This window comes from Fukomys damarensis, unplaced genomic scaffold (genome assembly GCF_012274545.1).
Source record: "Fukomys damarensis isolate Sample0158 unplaced genomic scaffold, DMR_v1.0_HiC HiC_scaffold_7, whole genome shotgun sequence".
In the NCBI taxonomy this organism is placed as follows: Eukaryota; Metazoa; Chordata; class Mammalia; order Rodentia; family Bathyergidae; genus Fukomys; species Fukomys damarensis.
The window spans coordinates 16,436,899-16,462,753 of record NW_022900919.1 but is presented as its reverse complement, the minus strand read 5'-3'; the positions used below and the strand labels follow the sequence as shown (position 1 = coordinate 16,462,753).

Here is a 25,855-nt window from a genome sequence, read left to right as displayed (position 1 = left end):
TGCAGGCTCCTCAGCTCATAACTAAGCCTGCAGAGGGAGACATAGTGTCTTGCTGAGTTACAGAAAAAGGAGACAAGAAACAGACAGGGAGATGGGGACCTACAAACGGAAAAGAAGAAAGAGACAGACACCCTCTGTGAGGGTGACCATCTAACGGCCAGCCTGGTCTGCTTCTTCCTGCCCCTCCTCTCTTCCTGAAGACAGCCCTGGTTCTCTTCCCTTGAGTTTTTAATGGGGGGTTTGAAGACCTCACACTCACAGGGCATACAGAAAAGCAGGCATACAAAAGCCAAATATGGACCAGCAAACTGGTGAAAGAGGGAATCACTCCCCACATGAGCCTTCGCTGCTTGTGGATCTGTGGAACTCAAGCTTATTGAGCCTGTTGGAGACTACTCAGGCACAAAACCAGGCTCTCTGATGCATCTGCAGAAGTTCTTTCAAGAACATGGATGAGGACTAAAAGAGGGGGAAACAGAGAATGCTAAGTAATTATAATTGTTTGGATACAAACTTTCCCTCCAAGTTTTATAGTAAAACATTATTGGAAAGTGTACCAATACAATTTGTTCACACTAATATTTTTTAAAATTATTAATGAATAATTCAATGAATCAATTCAATGAGTGGGTGGATAAATATACTGTATGTTCATGTTTAACAGAAGTTCTTTTAAAGCCTTTCAGAGCTCTTTCTCTGGCCTGGAAGGATCTCACCTGAGAGCTACATTTTAAGAGACCACCAAAAAGATCAGGTAGTACCCAGAGTAAGACTTAGCAAACTGTTATTAGGCATCTTCCAATTCCCATTTTCTATGCTAAAACTTTCCAAAGATGTTCCCAAGAAGGGGCATACTGAGTTTCATTCCTGACTCCAAAATTTGGAAGATACATGCCAGACCTTGAGCATGTCACTCAATTTTCTTTTGCCTCAGTTTTGCTACTGAAAGATGTAAGGAAAAATATGTACCTTTCCATGTAGCTATAGTCATCAGAAGTTAAAGTTTTTTTGTAAATAGGGAGGGGTTGAAGGGAGGGAATGGGGAATGGGGAAAAAAAATCATATAAAGGTACAAGTTCCCAATGATGAATGTCATCAGAGTGCATACCTAAAATGTACCAATAAACTTAATGGATACAACAATAGTCCAGCAGCACCTAAAAAAAATTAAAGCATGATTTTCCTATCGGATTGGCAAAAAATGAAAAGCCTGGTACTGTGCGGTGTTAACAAGGGCACAAGGAGCCAGCAGTATCACCTGTTGGTTGGAGGAATATAAATCTGTAAATTTTTCAGAGGGAAGTCTCGCGATAACATGAACCAAACACAATATATGATGTCTTCACTGCTCTTGGGGGATACACCCAGAAGGGGTATAGCTAAGTCAAATGGAATTTGTATTTTTAAACCTGGAAGGAATCTCAAATTTCCATGGAGGCTGTATTAGTCTCCATTTGCCCACAACTTCTCCAGTATTTTTTAAGATGCATGCATAGTCATGTTTATAGCAGAACATGTTTATAACAGCCAAATCTTGGAAGCAGCCAATAGGCCCATCAGCAGATGAATGGATAAATAAAATATGTACAGATGCAATGGAATATTATTTAGCCATAAAGAAGGATAAATGTGATTCATTTGTAGGCAGACAGATACACCTTGAAACCATAATGCTAAGAGATATCAATCAGACACAGAGGTTCAACATCACCTGGTTTTGTATGAGAAACTCAAAATATAAATAATTTAAAGATCAAAGTAAAACACAGATGATAGGAAACAGGTAGGTAGATTTTGGAAGGTGGAGAGGGGATGTGGAAATGAAGGAATATGGCAGGCTAGGGAAATTAAAAATGATTAAGATGTGATATGTGTATGTATTAATTCCCTAAGATGAATGTAATTATTACGCATCACAAGCATATACTAATAAAAAATGTTTCAAAAGAATTTAGAAATACACAAAAACAACAAATATTATATCTAGATCTATATAATACATATGATTCAACTAACCTGCAAATTTATCTTAAGAAAAGAGCCAGAGAAATTCACTAAGAACAAAATAAGAATGCTCATCTATTATTTATAATGCAGAATTTTTAAAAATTAATTACAACCCATTAGTACTACAAGATTTCAATATTATATTTATGATATCATTTGCACTCTCTGCCATAGGAAGATGTTTAATGTTTTAAAAATTACAACAACAAATATATTATCTTTTGAAAAGTTCTGATAGATACGGATATACAGCTATATCCAAAAAAAAGTAGCTGATATCCCTGGAGCTGTCAACTTACAGACAAATAGCTAAAGAATCCTCTCCAAACTGCTCACTGTGTTTCTCTCTGAGATTCAAGAGGATTCACTGGGTTAGCAAAATTCTTGAAGCATTATGTAATGATAATAGATTATACTGTGAATGATGCCTGTTGGAATTAGGTGACACAGTAGACCTAAACCTGAATGCTTTTAAATATCTTCTTTAAGCTTTTCCTAAAAGTATATGTGCTGAGCTTTCTACTTAAGGATACAACATTTTTCCACTGGGGGGGGAGCAAATTACCAAAGTAGCATATATTAGACATTACATCGATAGACACCTTGTGCTTATTTTCTCCTGTTGTCAAAATCAGCAAATCACAGTGCTCAGAATCCCTTTCCAGATGTCTTCCAGAGGAATTCTGCCAATAAGAGGCACTACGGAAAGATAGGAAGGCGGGAGAAAGGAGCAAGAACCACCCTCTCTGTTTCGCACTTCCAGTCAGTGTGGCTGGAACAGCTTGAGAAGAGACCAGACCATCTTCTTGCCCCCACTGTGGACTCCTTCATTCTCCAGTCTGTGCAGGGGCCTCAGGCAGATCAATTCCCTTCAAAGAGTTCCAGGCACTCACCCTGTAGAAGCCTTCATGACCCTGGGTTCTGAGCGCTCCACCTCTTTCTATCTCGGCTTCCTATCTCCTTAAAGATGGAAGCTGCTTCTTGAGTTCTTCAAGAGCACACCCTTTCTCAACCATCACACTTATCCTATCTGTGTGACTTAAATCTCCTGTGCTTTTTAATTCTCATCTTTTGAAACACCTGGTATCCAGAATATATCATTTCTTAGCATTAGCAAAACATAAAGATTTTTAATCTTTTTAATGTCTCGATTTTACTGAGCACAACTCTTAAAACTTGTTAGACATTGCACTTATTACTCAATGTTCCCTTAGGAATTTCACTAAGTATGACTTCTTCCCTTCACCAGTCTTGGGCATTGGTACTTTTTTAAAAATCTTAAGAGCATAGCTGAAACAAGACAGGAAGTTTTATTAACACTTAACAGTCAATTGACATAATAGAAGATAACTTCTCAAAGAAAATTAAGTCTGATGATTAGGACAGCCATTCTCATTTTCAAGTGCCCAGTGAAGGGCCTGCCTCTTTTAGTCTCTTCCACATGACATGAGCCTCTGCCCTCAATAGCCATGTGAAACCTCTTGTTAGACCAGAGTCTTCCTAGTTTAAAGCTTAGGAGAATCTTCTCTTTCCCCGAAGGGCCTATTCTTCAGCATCTTTTCCTGTTCTCTGATTTTTCCCTGCTTAAGATGGTTGACAACAGAAATAACCAACCTGCTGGATGACGAGATATTGCTTGCTCCCCACAGAAGGCTTTATGGCCACCAGCATGATGTATCAGAGTAAACAGCAAGTAGGTTCAGTGCCATGATCCAGCATCACATTTCCTGGGTTACTTGTATTGGGACAAGTGGGCCAGAAGGCAGACTAAGCAAAAACTGAAGTTGAATTTCTCACCAGACTGTCGTTTGGATGCTCAGAGAACTTCTTCCATTCTTACTTGTTTGAATTTAAAAACACACACACATACTGTAGAAACTAAATACATTAAAAATGGAGTTCAGGTCAAATGGGAAGGCAGAGATGAGACCAGTCCAAAGGTAAAGTAAGCCCAGTGGGGTGACCTGAATCCTCTATGACTTCGAAGAGCTGACTGAAAATACCACATAATAGCAGTGGAAGGTGAGCTCCCTGACAATAAATATTCAGTCAGCTGCCTGGTGTGCATAGCCAAAAGAGGGCAGAAACAGAGAAAGATATATTCTCTAATGGGGAAAGTTGGCAGGACCAGCTAGGGTGTCAAGGCCACAGCCAAGCTAGGAATTCAGATTTCATGAAGGAGAACCAAAGATGAACTAATTCATTCATCCCTGTCCGCAAAGGCAGAAAACTGGAGATGGCTATGCCTTGGCTCATCCTGAGCTCCCTGAATATAAAAGTCTGGGTCAACAAGACTGGTTTCAGAGTACACCTGCCGATGGGGCCAAAACGCTATTTGTAGATGTATCTAAAGTGGGAAAAGGCTGGTAGACCAAAAGGAACAAGGCCTCTGGAGTTAGACTGGGTACCGATGCCAGCTCACTCACAAGCTCGCCCTAACCCTGGGCACAATTGTGCATGTGTGGGCTCGTGTCTGCATGTGTTTTTAATTATCTACGCAATTTCTCATGCCATTTCCACCTTGAACTACTGATACTATCTTGAATAACTCATTTTGTCTCCATTTCCTTATCCTTTGAAGAACTAGAACTAACTAATGTATAGGAGCCCTCACACTAGAATATTTGAAGACTATTTTAATCTAATTTCCTTAACTCTCTACAGCAAAGAAGTGTAGGACAGACACAAGTTCTAATACCAGATCTGGAACAGCAACTATTTAAAATGCACTCAGGATTTAATCCCTGTGTGATCAAGTTTCCTTCTCTATAAATTGCACAGAAGAAAACCTACATTTTTCAGGTCATAGTGACATTTAAATAAGACAATATATGTAAAAGAACTAGGTTACATCTCAGCCCAAAAGCCACTAAATAATTTTTTAAGCCTGTAAGCTTTCTTCTTATAGTAACAAAGCCTTCATAACCCACAGCCAAGTAAGTCTTTTGGCGCTGATTTTAAATGGTCCCAGATTGTTAAGCTTGTAGATCTGATTTTTATAGTTTGATTTGTTCCTTCTTAGTGCATTCAGCTACTGCTTCTTAATACCTTGATGTGTTTACTTGTGGTGGGTCCTTTGCTCTTTATTGTTGTTTTTGTCTGTGCACACCAGCCTTAGAAGAAGATAATCAAATTTGCAGAGTTGTATATACTCTAAGAATCAATATGTTTGGAATGCCCTGTGAATAAAATGTTAGGCTGCATGTTGACTTCATAAAAATTATGTTGTCACCACCACTCAATACCAAAGATTTAAAAATGGGAATTACGTTTGCCTTGTTCTTTCCCCATTTACCCTTGATGTCCATCTTTGGAGCTGCTCAGAAGTCACCTGCCTTCTCCTCACTTCCCACTCTGATCAAGCCGTCAGTATCGTTTCTTTTCTAACCCAATTTGTTAACTCCTCACTCTTTTTCACCCCACCTTGGGAAGAATTATAACAGTCAAGGAGCCGCTTCTCATTCACTAAAAACTTAGCTCAGTTCAATACAAATTACAGGTTAGCATGACGTAAACTGTTTCTTTTGGAAGTTAACATCACCATCCATCTTTGTACTTTGTTTCCCTGTTCAGACATGCATTGCTAAGAGATCCTGGGCTTGGACAGACCCACTATATGTTTGCTAGAAAATTCCTCCTTTGTCCCCCTGACCACTGTTATCAAAATCTTGCAGCTATCCTCAGAGGCTCCATCATCATCACCACAAAAGGAAAGGACTCTACTTTATTATATCCCTGCAAGTTCCATGGAAGTCCATGATTACTTGTGATAGAAAAATATAGTGTAGTAGGCAATGTGCCAAGTTTAGCTTTACATTTTCTAATCTTTATACAACTAATGTCTCCTTACTGGTCAGACAATACACGGGCAGTTCTGTCACTTTTAAGAAGACTGTTAATAATAGTATGTCCAGAGAAAATAAGTGGAGGTGAGAATATCAGAAACAACATCCTATAAATAACATGTAGGTGAGATGCATCAAATTGGGGGAGGATTTAGCAGAGGAAAGTTCAGGCCTTTACGAGGGTAATGTGATTTTACCCACAGGGTGCCCCATGAGAAGACTGCCTAAAATAGGTGAGGCTCAAAGAGCAAAGATTAAAGCATCTTACAACATAAATTCACCTGGAATGGGCATGCCCTAAAATGGAATGTCAATCACAAAAATATCTCAAGTGGAAGTTAGATAAACCATGTTAAAGATCTTCTAAGAAAGGTTCAAGAGTTGAGACTTTTAAGCACATTTACTGTGAAATGAAACAGATTCATGGCCCCCTCAAGTCTTTTCCTAACAATATTCTATGACCTGAAAACTTTCCTATCAGTGGAATAACACTGTGATTTCCAAGTTCGTTTCAGCCAAAACTGTTTTGTCTATGCAAGGGATCTACAAAGTGTCTGGAGCTCCATGATGAAAGATGCCATATAAACGAAAACGGTAATTTGAGTCATAATAAATAATAGTAATGATGATAAATGCCAGTGTCACTGAGAAGAAGCTGGCCTGAAATCTGGGAGCACAGAATGACCAGCTGTGAGCTGGAAATAATGTGTGTCCCAGCCAAGAGGATCCTCAGTGACTGAGACCACATTAACCTTTAAACCAAAGACCTGGAGCAAGCCTCTGATCTGGAGGTGTGAGCATTTAAAATGGAAGAAACTTTAGTACTTAATCCCTGAGCTTTAATGTCGCCTTGGGCTTATGAGACCTTTTCCCAGAAAGGTCAACGAGGAGCACATTGTCTTCCTCTTCCAACAGAGGAGAAAACTGAGAAGGTCAGGGGAAGAGCCAGATTTCCCAATTAGTGTTACAACTCCAAATGCAGTGCTCTTTCCACTCTCTGCTATACTCCAGACAATTCAGTGGAAGGACAGACTTCAGTAAAGAGCCAATTCGGATGAGAAAATGTTGAAATGGGATCATGTCCCTCAAGATACCTTGCTTAGCTGTTTTCCATCCATTTAAATGGGAAAAGTTCACTAGTAAAATCTTGGGCTGTTCCAGGAGGGAGAGGCCACTCTCTGATGTCTTAGATCTGCTCTCCAGAGTAAAGGAGCACACAGCAGGAGTCAGAAGAGTTCTGTGCAGTCACAGAGGACACTCCTCTAGGGCCTTGTCCAGCCTGAGGTCACAAAACCTAACTGCTACCAGAGGCCTGATTGATGCTGGTGACAGATTTGGCTTCTTTGTCCCCACACTAGTCCGAAGATCAGTCACCAAGAAGGGATCCTGCTCTCTTTCCCATGACTTTGACCTCAATTTCCACCACAAATAATAACTAACATAAGGCCTTGCTTATCTTTAGCTCTTACTTTTTTCTGTATTTTATCACTTTATTTTTATGATCTGTAGCTTTGTATTTGGCATGACAACATATTTCATCATTTGGAATTTATGCTGTTCCTCTTTTTGTATTTTATCATCTTTATGATTTCAACCTTTTAACTTGCCTAATTTAATTTTGTGCTTATCCTTTGAAACTAGTCTATTCTGAGTTGTTAAACATTTAATTTCTTTTTAAAAGAAATTAACTATTTCATCTTTATTAAATCATTCTCAATTTATGTCATTTTATCCCTCTGAAGTTTTTATTTCCTTAGTGGTATTTCTTAATAATTCTCATTTTATCTCTTCCATTTCATCATTTTAATATTGCTATTCTCTCAACCTTCTAAACTTGTTTGTGCTTATTTACTACTGATATTTTAATTTCTAAATGTTTAATTTACAGCATTTGAAATTAGTTTTCTCTCAATATTTCCTGTGTCCGATATTTGTTTTTCCATAGAATACAGTGCCTGTTTTTACACTAAAAAGAACCATGTACTATCACAAGAAGGGCTTCTCTCTCTCTCACTCGCTCGCTCTCTCTCTCTCTCGCTCGCTCTCCTTCTGAGTCTGACACTCACAAGAAGGGCTTCTCTCTCTCTCACTCGCTCGCTCTCTCTCTCTCTCGCTCGCTCTCCTTCTGCAAGTCTGACACAGTTACTAATGAATATTACTCCTACCATCCCCTCTCACTAGCTTTCTGACCTTGGGGACCTCATCTGGACCTTACTTCCCAAACTTTGAGAGTGCTGACTCTTTCCAACAGACCTCATCAGACAAAGCAATGACCTTTCCCATCATGCATTCCAAAGGCATGCAGAGGCTAAGTAAGGAAAAGAAAGACTCCAACCTTTTCTTCAGTTGATATTCTGTTCAGCTACAGTGACACCCTTATTTTAGGTGACCATAGAATCTCATAAAATATAATTGTGCATACATATTTCTCTGCAATACACATTAAAAAATAAATACAAATATATTGGTCTTAGCTGTGAAAAAAGTCATAGTTTGAGCCCTAAATTTGCCACTAAACCACCATGTGACTTGGGCAGTTATTTGCTTATCCTGGATGCCAATTCTCCCCTTCCGAAAAAAAAGTGTTGGACTAGATCACTTCTTCTGCTACTAACTGCCTTTATCTTTCTACTCAAAGAAACCATGACACTGACATAAATATGTATGGATACATTATAATTTACATCCAAATACATTGTAATTTCTAGCAAATATGAAAAAACATTTGCACCAAATATCAATGAAAAAAGTATTCTTGCAGGTGCCAACACCTCCCCAACCATACCTCATGGGTAAAAGAACAATGCACTACTATGGTAACATAAACGCTGGTCTTGTCAAGCTCAGTATATAACATACTTGCCATTGATGACTCCATCCGGATTTAGCATAGGAATGATCTTAAAAATGAAGTTTTCCCTCAAGAGCTGAGCCACAGGGTCATTGCTGACAAGGAACTCCAAGGTGCCCTTCATCACCCAACTGGCATTGCTCTCTCCAGGGTGAGCTCGAGCAGTGATCACCTGATACGGACGACGTCCTGCCGAAAAGAAGACAATGAAGAGGAAACCTAAATGCAGTTTCCATTTCCATCAGGATAGTCTCCAAGGGCCAGAGTTACACCTGATGGGCCTGAAGTTCTAAACAGGTTGACTGTTTCTAATACATATCTGATCTACATGTATCCGTTATCCATCTGCCTTCATAGTCTACAAGACTCAAGAAAGTATACAACTAAAGCTCAAGGAGTCTATCTAAAGTATAAGAACTTAGTGTTATGGGGGGAAAAGGCAAGAAGCAGATTTTAAATCAATTAACTTTCTGGAGTCCATAAGCATGATGCTGGATGTCACAGATCTGAGATTGAATCTTATCTTCATCACTTGCCAGCTGTGAAATTCAGGCAATTTTCTCTGAGGCTATTTCCTCTTCTGTGAAATGGGGACAATAATGATAACACCAAGTGGTTGTTAGAAAAATGAAAGGATGAGACTATAAAGGGCTAATTTTTTTGTCATTCAGTATGTTAACTACCTCGTCTTCACTCGTCATCTATGAGAAGGATGGTCCTTCTTGTCCCTTAGGCAAGTACTGAAGTGATGTGTTAGTGGTGTTATGATAGTAATATACATTGGGGCTGGGGATTTAGCTCAGTGGTTCGGTGGCCTGTCTTGCAAGATATATCTATAGATATATATCTCCATTTTATATATGTATGTATATATACATACAGGACCCACTGCTCACCCAGACACTTCACAGAACAGTGAAATACAGTACTGCAGACTCTGTCTTGGATCACAATACTTTCATCACTTTGCAAAGGGAGCCATCAGAGGGAAGGTATTGTCCTGAATAGAGTTTAGGGAGGGGACAATGATAACTGAAGGATAAGTTCATCTTCCTGCCTTTGTTGATATAACATCCTGGAACATCACAGCATTGAGACATCATCTGAGACCCTATCTGGACTCAAGTGTAAAAGTGTCTTGACTGAGTAATGATATGTGTCCCCCATACACTCAGGAAAGAAGCAGGGTTAGGGGCAGCATCATAACAGAAATTCACCATGTCTACTCTAACCACTTGTCCAATTCTGTGTTTGCACCTGACTCTTTCCCTTTTGTATCCTCATCCGGTTTCTTTATTGCTCCTAAATTTGCTCTAATGACAATTACTAAGTATTTGCAAAGTGTGAATATTTTAACGGCTAAAACAACCAAAAAGTCAATAAGCTAATCATTTTTTTCCAAAGAGTTCACATTTATTTCAATTTAGTTTATTGGTACATTCTAGGTATACAGTACAGTTGCATTCATTACTGGGATCTTGTACCTTTACATGACAGGTCTTGGTTCTCATTTTTTTCCCCTTGTCCCTACCCTCCTTTTCACCCCCTCCTCCCCTCCCCATTTACAAACACTTTAATTCCATTTTTTCATTTTCTCACATTTTTTTATTTTCCCTTATTCCCCTTCCCCTACCCTTCCCACTTTCCCTACACCTTTAGCCCTTTTCTTCCTATTCACATTGTTAATTATCCCATTAGGATCTTCAGTACTATTATAGTTTTTCACACCATAGAAACTATTCAGTATTTATACATGTGTGACTTATTTATTTCACTTAGGAGTATATCCTCTAAATGTATACATTTTCCTATGAATGAATGTAATTTCTCATTCTTTATGGCTGAGTAATATTCCATTTTATAGAAAAACTACATCTTCTTTATCCAGTTTCCAACTGATGGGCAAATGGGCTGTTTCCAAGTTTTAGCTATTACAAACTGTGACGCTATAAAAAGGTACACATATGTCACTGTGATATGATTCTTTTAATTCTTTTGGAAAGATACCCAGCAGAGCTAAGACTGGGTCAAATGGAACCTCTAGTCCTAGCTCTTTGAGGTATCACCATATTGATTTCCATAGTGGTTGCACCAGTCTGCACTTCCACCAACAATGGAGAAGTGTTCCTTTCTCCTGTAACCCCGCCAACATTTGTTATTGTGTGATTTCTTGATAGCAGCCATTTGTTGTGGGGTGAGATGGAATCTCAGTGCTGTTTTCATCTGCATCTCTCGAATGACCAGAGATGTGGAACATTTTTTCATATATTTACTTGCTGCTTTTACTTCTTTGTCTGAGAAATGTCTTCATTTCAGATGACCATTTCTGCATTGGGTCTTTATATTTGGGGGGGCTAACTGTTTTGAGTTCTTTATATATTCTAGATAATAGTCTTTTGTCTAGGAGCAGCTGGTAAAAATTTTTTCCCACATTGTAGGTTGTCTCTTAGTTCTGTTGATGCTTTCTTTTGCAGTGCAGAAGCCTTTTAATAAGATGAGATCCTACTTGTTGACTCTTTTTGCTAGTTCCCATGTAGCTGAGGATTTGTTCATAAAGTCTTTTCCAATGCAATGTCTTCCAGAGTTCTGCCTAACTTATCTTCCAGCAAGTTTAGTATTTCTGTTTTAAGATTTAGATCTTTAATCCACTTGGATTTTAATTTAGTGCATGGTGAAAGATAGGGGTCTAGTTTTAATTTTTGGCAGGTTGAGATCCAGTTTTTCCAACACCATTTATTAAAGAGGCTATCTTTCCTCCAGTGGGGATGATCAGCTCCTTTGTCAAAGATGAGGTAGCTGAGTACATCTGGAGTTCACATTTTTGAGTTAAACTTTTCTACTCTGAAAAGTAATTTCTCAGAACACAAACCGTGTATCAAATTATGCACAAAGAAAAACAGTAACTATAAATGAGAGAACTAAAGAAGAGATAATAGTAGAGACACAAATAATGAACATTTAAATTACTGAATTATACCAAGATTATCACCAAGACCAAAAGAAAAACTTCTATGTCTCTTCCACATTTCTGCTGACAGTCACTAATCTACTGAGGTCCATATTTAAGGGACACAGGTCGATGTATTTTTCTGACTATGATGAGAGCTGTTTGTTTCCACTCCTTCTAGGTCATCTGAATACCAGAGATAATATTCAGTTGTATTTTACTTAAGCAGGTGTCTTGAACATATTCCAGGAATTGCAGGAGGCACTGAGTAGAAAAACTTGAACAAATTATAGTCCTTGTTTTCTGAGAGGACATAGCATTTGTCAGCAGTGACATATATGCAAGCAAAGAAGGACAACTGAGCTAGGGAGGTGTACATGCAGCACCCAAAATAGATCTGACAGAGAAAGATAAGGACATTTCCAGAGCTGTGATGATATTCTGGGCCTTGTAGAATAAGTATCATCTCACCAGATAGAGAAGGTGAAAAGGATCTTTTAAGCAGGAAAAAGACACGCATAAGAATACAGGGTAAAGAGAGTCAATGCATTCGAAAAAGATAAGTTATGTGTGACTGAAACAAAGGGCTTGAGATGGTGGAACAGGAATTTACAAAAATAGGCTAGGGTCAAACTGGTAAGTCCCCCTCCTCATATAATTTTTTAGGGATTTAGATATTTCCTGTAGTTCAGACGTCCTCAACAACGGAGTCAGCCTGTCACTAGTATCCTGTGATCAGTAGTGGAATCCATTTCAGAATCATCAATTGCCAACGAAAAATGCAAATGTTGACTTACATTATATACAGCACAAACTGCTGGCTGTCTGTCCAGCAGTCTTTCAGTCCTTAAACACCAGAGCCCTGAATTGGTTGAGGACATTAATTCAGATTAAATTACTCAGCTTCACTGAACCTCTTGCAGGTAGACGTGGTCAATGAGATATAAGTGGGAGACATAAATGGTAGTCTCTCTATAAATCTTATTTAAAAGGATGGTGTCACCTTATAAATGCCTACTTGGTTTTATTTACTTTTTTGTCCTTTTCCTTTATTTCTTTCTCCTATCTTTCTCATAGATATGACAACTTCAGGTGAGGAAGCCACCTAAAGAGTAAAAGTCTTGCTAAACATGCTAAGCGTGTTGACCATAAAGGTAGAAAAAGCCAGGATTCTTGATAAATTTCTTAGGCAATGATACGTACCTTTACTGGCTTCTACAATACTTCTGGACATTTGAATTCAGTAACTGGTTATATTATTAGGCCACTGTGACCATATTTCTGCTACACATTATGAAATTCTAGCATATGAATACAAAGTTGGGTTTTAAGGCATCCCTACAGTAACATTACCTGGCATGACATGCAACTGGATGCACTTTCTGTATGGGCGAGAAAGAAGACAAAACAATGAGTTGAAAGGGAATGATATTTGCTATGAGTGTTCCAACAAAGAACAGCCAAGGACCACTGCTTTTAAAAACAGTGAACTTATGAAGGTTTTCATTGTGAAAAAGTCAAGTCAATGCTTGTGCTTTAGAAAAATCATTTTGACATTATTGTAGATAATAGATTTTCCTAATCCGAGACAGTTTGGCACGATAACTGGAGAATACCTTTTAGAGTGACATTTTCAGGATTCAAACTCCAGCCCCACTATTTTCCACCTGAGATGAATTATGGCAGTTTCTGAAGAAATTAAGTATTGGATTTTCTTAATTTGTCCAAGTTGCTGTAATAGAACATCACTGACTATTATAGCTTATAAACAACAGAAACTTACTGTTTATAGTTCTGGAGACTGAGAAGTCCATTATCAAGGTAGTGACCAATTTACTCTTTGGTGAGAGCCTCCTTCCTGATTCCCAGTTGCCTGTGCCTTCACACATGGCAGCGGAAACAAGGAAGGTCTTCAGGGTCTCCTATACAGGAACGAATCTTACTCATGAGGGCTCTATCTTGATGACCCAGATACCTCCAAAAAGGCTCCACTTCCTAATACCATCACTTTAGAGTTTAATTTCAGGGGAATTTTAATATTTGCTCCACAGAAGATTAGTGTTCTTCATGTGAGACTAACAATTTACTAACTGAAAGTTTGTGAGTACGCATGTTGGATACGTAGTTAGCTAACTGAGCAGAGCTGAAATCCCTAGAAATCAACTTTCCCACTGTGTCATTTGCTCACAGTCACTTTTACTCCTTCCAAAGCAAGCTGTGTTGGCATCCAATAAAAGCTTGTTGAGAAAGAAAGAGGCTTGATGAATTTGTACCCAATCAGTAGCCTATTTTCAGTTCTATAATTCCATATCACTCTCTTTGTGCTTTTTGAACTATGCACATGTTCAAGATATTGGACAACAATAGTAAGTGCCTCTGGCCCAGTAAGAAGAAATAAAAAATAGCTTAAGCTCTTGTAAATTTCTGACACCCACTGAACACTGTTATTGTCTGGGCCACTTGGCTTCCACTGCCTTATATGCCCACCACAATGCAATACATTAGTCAATAAGCCAAATGCAAGCTCTCACAGAGACATCAACAGCGTGTTTCTTTCTTTTGGAGAATCAGGTTGATATTACGCTGTTCTGTAACACACTGCAAGACCAGAAGGCTATTTTAGCATCCCAAAGAAACAAATGAGGAAAACGGTGGGTTCTAATGAAGACATGAGCAGCATTTCAGCCTTTTCTAGTTGGTTTTACTCTTTTTCCCTCTGTGATTTGAGACAATTTTGTGATCATATTGGTGAATTAAACTTATGAAACCATTCAGTTGTAGCAGCAAATAGTACTCCTGAGAACTTATAATAGATAACAGCTGAAAATAGTGTGCAACACTCAAACAATGTGGTTTTTCTTTTTGTAACTGAACAACTGAAGTCTTAGTAACATATCTCTGCTTAGGGTTAGGCAAATACTGCCAGGTACTGGCATTTAGATTATTTCTCTGCAACTCAAAAAATCTGTTCCAGAGACCATCACAAGCTATGAAGGAGTCATGATTTGACCATATTCTAAATATTAAATAATGTTTTGAATTTATGTCAATGGTAATGACATCTATAAAGAGAAATTAGAAACAAATGGAGAATTTAATGATGCCTAAGAAATAACAAGGTATAGGCCAGTGAAAATTTGAGCAAAAACTAAAGACATGTGCGAGGATATACATGTGTACCACATTATATTAAAATCCATTTATTTATTCCTCCTTTCTTTAACAGTGTATATTGAACTCCTGCCGAATATCTGCAGGATAGTGAAGATTCCAAAAGAAATAATGACATTTGGGGTTTTTTGTTTTTTGTTTTTGTTTTTGTTTTTTTGTTTTTTGTTTTTTGTTTTTTTTTTTGGTACTGGGGATCGACCTCGGTTCCTTGCACTTGCAAGGCAGACAGTGGAGCCACTGAGCTAAATCCCCAGTCACATGATGACAGACATTTGTCAAGATTGTTTCAAATCACAGTGGAACACTTTATTTATAATAATGCACACAACTGGAAATGCCTTAAATGAGAACTCAAACAGTGATACCTAAGACAGAATAATATTCAGCTGATAAAAAGGACACATCTCTTCCTGTTGACACAAGAAAATATATCTGTGACAAAATAGTCAAAAAGATTGAAATGGAGCTGCACTGCAGAAGAATCCCACATGTATATAGTTATAGGATTGTTTTAAAGGCACCTGTACATAGAGACCTACCTACAAGTGACAGCGTCAGAGCGATTTTATGTCCTTTTTACTTCTATCTCAAATGTTTATCTTTGCAGTAAATAACAGTCACACATCAGTTTTTATAAAGGTGAGATATCTTCAAACAGGGCACCACAAAAGAAGCATAGAAAAGTGAATTTTCACATGAGAAATAGAATTTGCTCTGGTTTGTCCTATTTTTATAAGTACTTGCCAGAGAAGAAAAGGAATGAGGGTGGTAGTAGAAAAAGCCTAAGTAGATTTCTATTTGCAAACTGCAGAGATTGTGCAGTACAAAATCCCTAAAGAAGAAGCTACAAAGCCAAGCTTTCTTCTACAGGCTTTTATGGCACAAACAGGAGCTGGAAACAATCTTGGAAGCTTTAGGAGCACCACAGTTATCACAGTGAAAGGTGTCACTGGATGGGCAGCCCCACTGGAGCTGAATAGCAAAACAGTGGAAGTAAAAGATGGAAGAAATGCCCAGGAGAGGTGCTATGGTTTATATCTACATGTCCCCCACCCCCAACTTCATGTCAATTTTTTTTTTTTTTTTTGTACTGGGATCGAACTCAGGACCTTCCACTTGCAAGGCAGGCGGCGGCACCACTGAGCTAAATCCCACAGCCAAATGCCGAGCTTTGAAACCATCAGCAGAACTGAGACAATCTACAATGTGGGAAAAAATTTTTACCAGCTGTTCCTCAGACAAAGGACTACTATCTAGAATATATAAAGAACTCAAAACAATCAGGCCCCCCAAATATAAAGACCCGATTCAAAAATGGGCATCTGAAATGAACAGACATTTCTCAGACAAAGAAGTAAAAGCAGCAAGAAAATATTTGAAAAAATGTTCCACATCACTGGTCATTCGAGAGATGCAGATGAAAACAACACTGAGATTCCACCTCACCCCACAAAGAATGGCTGCTATCAAGAAATCACACAATAGCAAATGTTGGAGGGGATGTGGGGAGAAAGGAACCCTTCTCCATTGTTGGTGGGAGTGCAGACTGGTGCAACCACTATGGAAATCAATATGGAGATACCTCAAAGAGCTTGGACTGGAGGTTCCATTTGACCCAGCCATCCCTCTGCTGGGTATCTTTCCAAGAGAACTAAAAGAGTCATATCACAGAGAAGTATGCGCACCCATGTTTATAGCGGCACAGTTTGTAATAGCTAAATCTTGGAAACAGCCCATTTGCCCATCCGTTGGAAACTGGATAAAGAAGATGTGGTTTTTCTATAAAATGGAATATTACTCAGCCATAAAGAACGAGAAAATAGATTCATTCATAGTAAAATGGATACATATTGAAGATATACTCCTAAGTGAAATAAATAAGTCACACATGTGTAAATACCAAATAGTTTCCCTGGTGTGAATAATCTGCAACAATGCATAAGATTCTAATAAGATTATTGACATTGAGAAATGGGAAGAAAGGAGCTAAAGGTGTAGGGAAGGTGGGATGGGTAGGGGAAGAGTAAAAAGGGAAAAGAAAAAAATGTGAGAGAATGAAAAGATGAAAATAAAGTGTTTGTAGATGGGGAGGGGAGGAGGGGGTGAAGGGAGGGCAGAGGTAAGGGGAAAAAATGAGAATCAAGACTTGTCATGTAGAGGTACAAGATCCCAACAATGAATGTAACTGTACTGTATCCCTAAAATGTACCAATAAACTCAATTAAAGCTGAAAAAAAAAAAGGAAAAAAAAAAGAAAGGTGACTGAATTATAGGGATACTGTAGCTTCATGGGATGTTAGGAGGTAGGGCATGGCCGGAAAAGGCTGGTCACTGTGGGCATGGCCCGGTAGGTAGGGTGCATCTCCCTTCTTAGTTTCTTCCTTCACCACAATGTGAGCAGGTCTCCTTTGTGGCAGGCTCTTTCCCCACGCAACTTCTGCCCCAGAGGTGGCCAACTATGGACTAAAATTTCTAAAAAATGTGCGCCAAAATAAACTTCTTTAATTTGTTTATTTCGGGCAATGACTTCTAACTGACCCGTATGTTGACTAACATTTTATAGCAACCTTACTTTTTAATTTTAGGTGTACTAATAAGTAGATAGTGGCATCTAATTCTTTTAATTTCTTTTTCCCTAATGATTAATGATAGGAACACTTTAGTGTGCTTTTTAGCCACTTGTGTGCCTTTATAAGTGAAGTGTTTTTTCATATCTTTTGCCCATTTTTAAATCAGCCTTCTTCACATTATTAAATTTGAAGAGCTTTATATACTTTCTAAATAAAGTTCTTTAAGAGATACACGTTTAGCAAACTTTTCTCCAGTTCTTTAACTTGGCTTTTCTTTTTGGCTGTGTATGTTGAAACTCAAATTTTTTTTTTCAATTTTGAAATAATCAAATTTATCCAACCTCTTCTGTTATGGCATGGACATTTTTGCCCCACTTTAAAATGTTTACCTAACTCAATTTGACAAGGATTTTTCTCTGAAATAGTTTAGTCATTTTTCGCTTTTAGATCACTTGCATTAGGTCTTATAGACATAGTGTGATGCAAAGAATAAAATCCATATTTCTCCCTCAAGGGATCCTTTAGGATTTCCTAATGCATCCAACTTTCTGCAAATAATAACATTTTCATTTTTTTCTTTCCAAATCTTAAATCATGTTTTTCCTTTTCTTTTTTCAGTTCTCAGAGGGAGAAGAGAATTTTACCCCCCCACAATCCCAGGTAAGTTTGCCCATGTAAAATATCACATTAGCAGGTAGAATGCTGTTGTCCTCTACTCAGCAGAGGCCAGGGACACCGCCAAAGGGTAGTCTCCCAGAGAATAAATTTTGTGGCTCAAAACATGAAAATAGTGAGAACAACAAACCGGCTTGTTACACAAGCTAGACTCTAGAGTAATCCTGAAAAAAATGGTGGTAAGGCAATCCTTCTCATTCCCAGTATAGAAAGAAAACAAACCATGTCACTGATAAGACTTTTGAAAGTAGCCTTTATCAGGTAAAGAAGGTTTCCTTTTATCACTCTTCTCAAAGGACACTTTTTCCTCAGTGCTTGGGATCAAGGCCTGGGCTTCATGCTCTAACACAGAGCTCAATTCCAGCCCTTTCCTGAGAGCGTTAAATTTAAATTATCTGTTAAATAACAGATTATTTCAAGGGATATTTTCAGCTTTTACTGAAATGAATATAAGGATTTTTCCTTTATCTGATAATATAATCAGATAATAAAATCAGATAAATTTCTTTATTTTTACTTCCTTGATGTAAATTTTGAATATATACAAATATATTTATCATTCAGTTACAAAGAACATAATTATTAATTCATAGCCATTCTGTTTCATTTATACTCCCACTCACACACCATCTCCCACAAGATTATTTTGAAACAAATCTTACTTAGACATAATTTTATTTCTACATTGACTGATTTTTTTTCTTCAATTTATGTCAACATTACTTTCCTAGAATAAAATCAATTAATTTTGATATATCATCTTTTTATATAATTCTAGATTTAGTTGTTTCTTTAGGATGTCTGCATCTAAATCTCATAAGACTGATAATCCTACAATTTTTCTTTTTTTAATATTCTTGTCACAGTTAGATATCAGTGTTAGGATGAGTTGGAAAGCATCACTTGTTTTACTTTTCTGTGGAAGATTTTTCAAGATTATAAGTATTTCCACCTTACATGTATAGTAAAAGTCTCTGGTGAGGTCACCACACATTAACCCAATTATGTAATTAAAAATTCAAATTTTTTTAAATATTCAAATTATGCACTGAGAAATTTAAAAATTTAGATTTTCTACTTCTACATTTGTCAATTTGGTAATTATGCTACTCTATAATTAAGAACTTTACCTATATTTTCAAATTTCTTGGCATAAAGTTATCTTTAACCTTGCCTTATTCCATGTAAGAGTCACTGGTGATGGTCTTTATTTTTATTTCTAACAAATTTTTTTTCTCTTGATCAGTTTCAAAGGGAGTTTTTATTTTATAATTATTTTTCTTTCATTAAATTCTGTGACTAATTTTTATTTTTTCTTCCTTGCACTTTTTTTTGGTTTTAATATTTTTGTCCTGTTACAAAAAAGAACCTAGAAGTATCTGAGATCACTGGTGCAGCACATTCATTTACCAGAATGTCATTACATAATGTCACTAGGTGAGTTAAACTGTTCAGTCATACTGTTCTGTTTTCTTTATTCTTACTGATACTATGTCTGCTTAGTCTGAGAAATATATATGAAAAATCTCCCAAGATTATTTTGAATTTGCCTATTTCTTCTTATATTGTTGTCAGTTATTTATTTTAAGTCTACAGGGTTAACGGCATACATACAGACTTAGAGTTCTTACAATTCCCTGATTAACTCAACTTTTTATTACTATAAAGTCTACTTCTCCTGAAGCATTTTGCTTTTATGTTTCTTTTGTGTGAAATAACATACCAGGGCAGGCTTTTGTTTGATTAGTGTTTACAATGTATATCTAGTTTCATTCCTTTACTTTCAACTTTTCTCAAACCTTTCAACAGTGTTTGCTCAAAGCACCATGTAGTCAGATACTGTATTTTATCCGGTCTGACATTCTTTTGTTTTCTTTCAATTGGAGCATTCAGTCAATTTACATTTGTTGTAACTGATGGCATACATGGGCTTAATGTTATCATTTTATTATTTGCTCTCCATTTGTCCTAACTATTGCATGATCGATTTTTTCTTTCCTTCTTACCTTCATTTAGATTGATTGGGTAGTTTTTATCCCATTGTTCCTTTGTCTCCTCAATTAGCTTGGTAGTTATATATCTTTTCGTTCTTCTGTAGTTGGTTACCTTAGAGGTTATAAAATGCATCCTTGACTTATCATACTATAATATAATCTGTTATGTTATAATTTCCACCATGTATCTTAAAATCCACAAAACATTTGTATCTATTTTGTTATAAAGTCAATATTAATTTAGACTAAATCGCATATTTATCTTTTTAATTCTGCACTCTTTCTTGCACCTACAGACTTCTATAGGGTTTCATTTTCCTTTTGTCTAAAACATCACTCTAGGTCTGCTAGCAATGAATACTCTCCCTTTTTGCAAATCTGAAAATGAACTCATTTTCATCTTTAGTTTTGAAGAATATTTTTGGATGGCACAGAATTGTATCACTCCACTGACAAACTCTCCATTTTTCACTTCTCTCCAGGTTCCTTCCCCTGAGATCTTGCATTTAACAGACCTTACAAGTTGATTGCATTTAACAGACTTTAAAAGTACCTAGAAATGTGTCTCCTTATATTCCAAGAATAGTAATATGTACTTTTTGGTTTTTGTTATATGTATTCTTTATACTTGTTTTCAAAGAGAAGGGAAAATAATTTTTATCAGAATCTCCAAGTTCCTGAACTTTCTTATACTCTTTTAAAAAATATTATCTGTCTATTTTCAGGGAGACAATCCTACTTCATTATTTGTACATGTTAAGATTTTCTTCTTTCCAAAAGTTGTATCACTTACTCCTAATGCATTTCTAATTTCTGAGACTGAATTTCTTCAATACTGCAAAATCAACAGAGTCTTTCAAATCCATGTCATGTTATGGTGGATATCTGACAGATTAGCAAATAATTTTGGCTAGCTCTGTTGAAATGTGTGGGATTATGTATCAACCCATTCATGACATTTCCATTGCACTTTGCAGCTGCAAATCCACTTTCACCTAGACTACTTCTTTAATACTTAGAGAAAAATCTGTGAAGTAGGCAAGACAGGTATTATCCCCTTCTTGTTTATAAGACTAGAAAAGACAGAAAGCAAGAGAAAAACTCAAGTGTTGTGATTCAAAATCCAATGTTATTTTTATTTTATCACGTAAAATTGTGTGTGTGTATATTTATGAGGAAGGCCAAAATGAATACTATTGAAACAAAACATGATATGTTGGGATAGAAATGAGCACCATATAAATTATGAATATGGATAAAGGTTTAAGGTCTGGTTCTGCCTGTTACTAATTGAATGGATTTGAGAAAATTAGGATCTTTTGAAATCTCTATAAAGAAGCCTCTCTTTGGTCTTCACAGCACTAAATTCATGATTATCAGTGGCCGGGTGAAATACAGTAGATGAAAATTAAGCTTTTTAGCCAAAAGTTTCATCCCTTTTAATTCTATTATAGTCTTTTATACTGTTTCATGAGCTGCAACCAGGAATCAAAATTACATCTCTCTTCTTTTTCTAATATTTACATATAAATACTAATGAGTAAGGAACTGGTTAAAGGGGAGATAGAAAAATAAAAAATACAGATAATCGGTGCTATCAATCAACCTCAGAGCAATCAAGGGTAGACTAGGTCTGTCTTACATCTAACCTGTGGGCTATGTTCCTTCCCAAGTGAACAGTGCCCTTCTGCTCACAGGTCCTACCCTACAAACTCTTAAGTATGATCTTTCTGATCCATATGCCACCAGGGTAAGAAATTGACCAACTTGTGGCTTCCAAAATTACCTTTAGAGTTGCTACTAAGGCTGAAGTAAAATTTTAGGATCATGCCAAATTACTCATTTTTATCCCTGAGCTCCTCCAGTGGCAAACAGACCTAGGCCCTGTCCCTCCAAATGTTTTGCATTCTGATTTTCTCCTAAAGTGTAAAGAGTGACTTCTGTTTCCCCTCAAGTGTCACAGAGTCTGAAGAGCTCTAATTTTTTCTGTGAAGAATTTTCTTAGTAAAGGTATGTGGATTTTATGCACTAATGGAAGCATAGGAAAAGAGATTTCCATGCCCTGCTACCCTTACTGGGAGAAGGGCTCGGAGGTCAAGGCTGACCATAGGCCCTTTGAGGCTGATGAGCTGTGAAAACTGATTATGGAATTGTGAACATCCTATTAGAAATCCATAAGCCTTTTTCTTAAATCTTCAAAACTTCTTCACAGGTTATAAGTAATACTTAGCAGGGAAGAAAATCTTAAAGTAATGCTGATTTCTGATGAATGCCAAGGTCCTCAAGGGCCTGGCTGCCTCTCATTTCTCTTCTTTCAAACATACCACTCTCCCATTTCTCTACTTTCTACCTTCAACCTCTTCCTTACACCACACCAGCTACATAGCGGCCTAGATGATTTTTAAAAAATATGATTAAATGAAAACCCAAAGTTGATTGCATCATTGTCTGCAAAACAAAATGTCATGGACTATATAGCCCTTATAGTGTCCTCCTTGAAAATCTACATTGACCAACAGCCATCCAAATGTCTACAGTCACATTTCCTGTCACTCCTGAGTCCAATATTCTTCACTCTGATTTTTACTGTTTCCAAAACACACCATGTTCATTCCCTTTGCTCACACTTTCTTCCTGGGAAACCCTTATGCCCTTCATTCCGAAGCTTTCCTCAACTCTTCCAGGCAGGGAGAACAGCTCCTTTATCCAAGATCCCACAGCAAATGAGCTACACAGCTATACATAATTCACTATGCAGTCTTAAAATCCATATTCACATTTGGTCTCTTTCAGTTCTACAACTGCTTTTCGTATATTATTTCTCTGTTCCTAAAGCTGCACACAATGGCATCATTCAGGAACTGTATGCTGAGTGGATGAGTCCACTGAACTGAAATTGGCTATTGCACTTAACTCCTCCGTGCCCAGTTTTGTGAAAACATATCCATTCATTCATTCACTCAAAAGGTATGTATTGATCTGCTGTGGTTCAACAGAACTACAATTGGAACTGTAATGCGACTGAATCAAAGTCCGAGCCAACATGATGGGGTTTACCTTCTAGTACAAAAGGCAAACAGTAACATCATATAAGTGTTATGAAAAAAAATAATGGGAAGGAAAGCAATGGAAACTGACAGAGGAGGGCTGGGGTCACTACTCTAGAAAAGAAGGCTCTTTGAGGAATTGATATCTAGGCAGAAACCTCTCTGAGTTGGTAGTTAAAAAAGAATTTAGGGCCTTAAGAAATGCCCCTCAGTTAGTACAGTATTTCTCAAACTGAAGTGTGCAAGTTCACCCTCTGCAGATCTTGTTAAAGGCAAATCCTGTTCCAACAAGTCTCCGGCAGTCCAAGATTCTGCATCTCTACCCAGCTCCCAGCTGGTGGTGACATTATTGCTCAGAGAGGCCACACTTCTGAGGAACAAAGTTCTCTCTGTCCAGCAGAGATATAATGCAAGTCACCTGGGTATATTTTTACAGCCACATTTTTGAAAATTAAAAAAAAATAAATTAACTTTTTAAATGCACTGTATTTATCTCAGATGCAAATATTACCATTTCAATATGAAAAATAATTAATGAGATATTTCCCATTTTTTTGTACACAAGACATCAGAAGTCAGGTATGTATTTTACATTTGCAGCACATCTCAGTTTGGACTAATCACTTGGAATTACTAATTGGCTTCATGTGATTTACAGTTACTCTTCTTAGTCACTTTCCTTTTTGTTGGGATGTAATACTCAACACCCACAACTTAGAAGAAGAGAGACTTATTTTGGCTTACAAATCTATGCTTGGCTGGCTCCAAAGCAGGAAGGACACAGTGGGAGGCCCTGGGCAGCCAGGAACCAAGAGAGGGAAAGGCTAGGTAGGAAGGTGACCTGCCTCAAACAACCCACCTCCTAACCACACACAGCTATAATCCCTCCTGGGTCCAATCACCTTCCAAAAGCTCTGCCTCTGAGCATGTGAGAATTCGGGGTGACAGTCTAGATATCTAAACCATAACACTAGTGTGCATACGCAACAACGAGAACCTAGACCTTCCGCCATGCCTCTAATTGCAACTTTTCACCACATTTGATAGTAAGTTTATTGTACCTCAATGGCATATAGTTGAGACATTGAGAAAATGGATAAAAAAAGCTTTCCCCCACCCAAAAAAGCAAAACATGCTGTTCTATTGCTTTACTTCTTATGAAACAATCCAATTTCCAAATACTACACATTCACGTTTCTTTGCTAAGGGTAATTTTGTCTTCTTATTTTGTACTTTCTTGTCTGAAAGTGGGCTTACATAATGGGTATAAATGAAAAGAAAATCAGCAAATCTATTCCTAGGCAATTTCCAGATAACCAAGAGGAAGTGGTGTAATCGAGGCTGAGATAACAATTTTAGATTCTGCATAAATATGAGCAAATTCATCTACATTTCCTCATCTGCGTCAAACTGTACAGATTTTTCTGGAGATTGTGTCATATTATAATATGTTGAAAATAAAAAATAATAAATCTGTGCTATAATGATACATAATATATACAGCATAATAATACCGTCTTTGGATTGGGTTTGACGAATTTACTACATACAGAAACAACAGTCACTTGGGAGAAGTGTGTAATTGCATCAGCGAAATTGCAACCAGATGCTGTGCACCCGAGGAGCTGATCTCAGGGAGGTTTGCAACTGTGCTGCAGACCTGGTGACTCACTGTGTCCCACACTCCCGGCTCCTCTGCACCCACAGCTCCTTTGTAGAATTAGTGCTACCAGAATAAAGTATTAACTGGTTCCTCCAAGAGGTCTCAGGAAGGCTCAGGCACCTAAAGGCCACTGGGGATGAGGCTGAGTCAGTACTGCTGTCTCTGAAGGAGAGCCTTTATGGAAGGCATGGCCAAGACTCACAGAATCTCCTTCCGTAGCTCCTCATCCGAGTGCCATGTCAACAGAATCTACATATCATAGCAGCTGCTAGAAATAAAATTAGTATGAGCTGGAAGGGAACCTCTGCATGGTCCCAGTATATCCCACCCTGTTACAATGACGTTACACTTCGCCAGATTTCAGCACACTGTAAGACACTGAAAGCTGAGAAGCTTAAAGAAAGAGAAAGCTATTGATATTCAGAGAATTTTGAAATCAATCGATAATTCTGCTTTCCAGTCACATACAGTTTATTGCTGTGCTCGTTCTCACACTATCTGATTAAAACACACACACACACATTTGAACAGAAAAAGAATGCAAAGTCATTAAGAGAGTACACTATAGATTCCAAAGTTAAGTTTCCTCCAGGAGCAAAGTTTCTGACAGAGGCTACATGGACAATTCTATGGCAGGATTTTATGACACAGCAGTGAACAGAGCTGTCATTGTTTATGTCTAGATGTCTCCCAAGAGCCTTATATACTCAGAAGCGTGGCCTTTGGCAGGTAGCTAGACTATGGGGACATTATAGCTATCCTGCTATTAGGAAGTGGGGTCTGATCGAAAGAGATGTGTTACCAGCGGCACGACCTGGACAGGTGTACCTGCCTTCTTCGCTCCTCTCTGTGCTCTCTCTCTGCTTCCAGGCTGCATGAGGTGAGCATCTTTACCCCACCTGGGTCTTTCCGCCATGCATTCATGATTTGGAGACCATCAACTATGAACTGAAACATGAGCCAAAACAGACCTGCCCTCCTTTAAGATGCAGGTAAATCGCTTCTCGGCCTTTTGGCTAAGATCAAGTGTAAGCTGCAGGTAAAGGGTATTTTTTCTCAGGAACTAGAAAAATGACCAAGAGGAA

At 37.7% G+C, this 25,855-nt stretch overlaps 1 protein-coding gene across 1 annotated transcript in view; it reads right to left on the bottom strand.

Moving 5' to 3' along the window:
• The window catches only part of Agbl1 (ATP/GTP binding protein like 1), a 702,610-nt gene that overhangs the window by 475,794 nt on the left and 200,961 nt on the right, over window positions 1-25,855 (bottom strand). Inside the window, exon 17 of the mRNA XM_033761003.1 lies at window positions 8,712-8,892. Within this exon, the coding sequence (XP_033616894.1) occupies window positions 8,712-8,892 (181 nt within the window). The remainder of the gene's footprint in view (window positions 1-8,711; window positions 8,893-25,855) is intronic.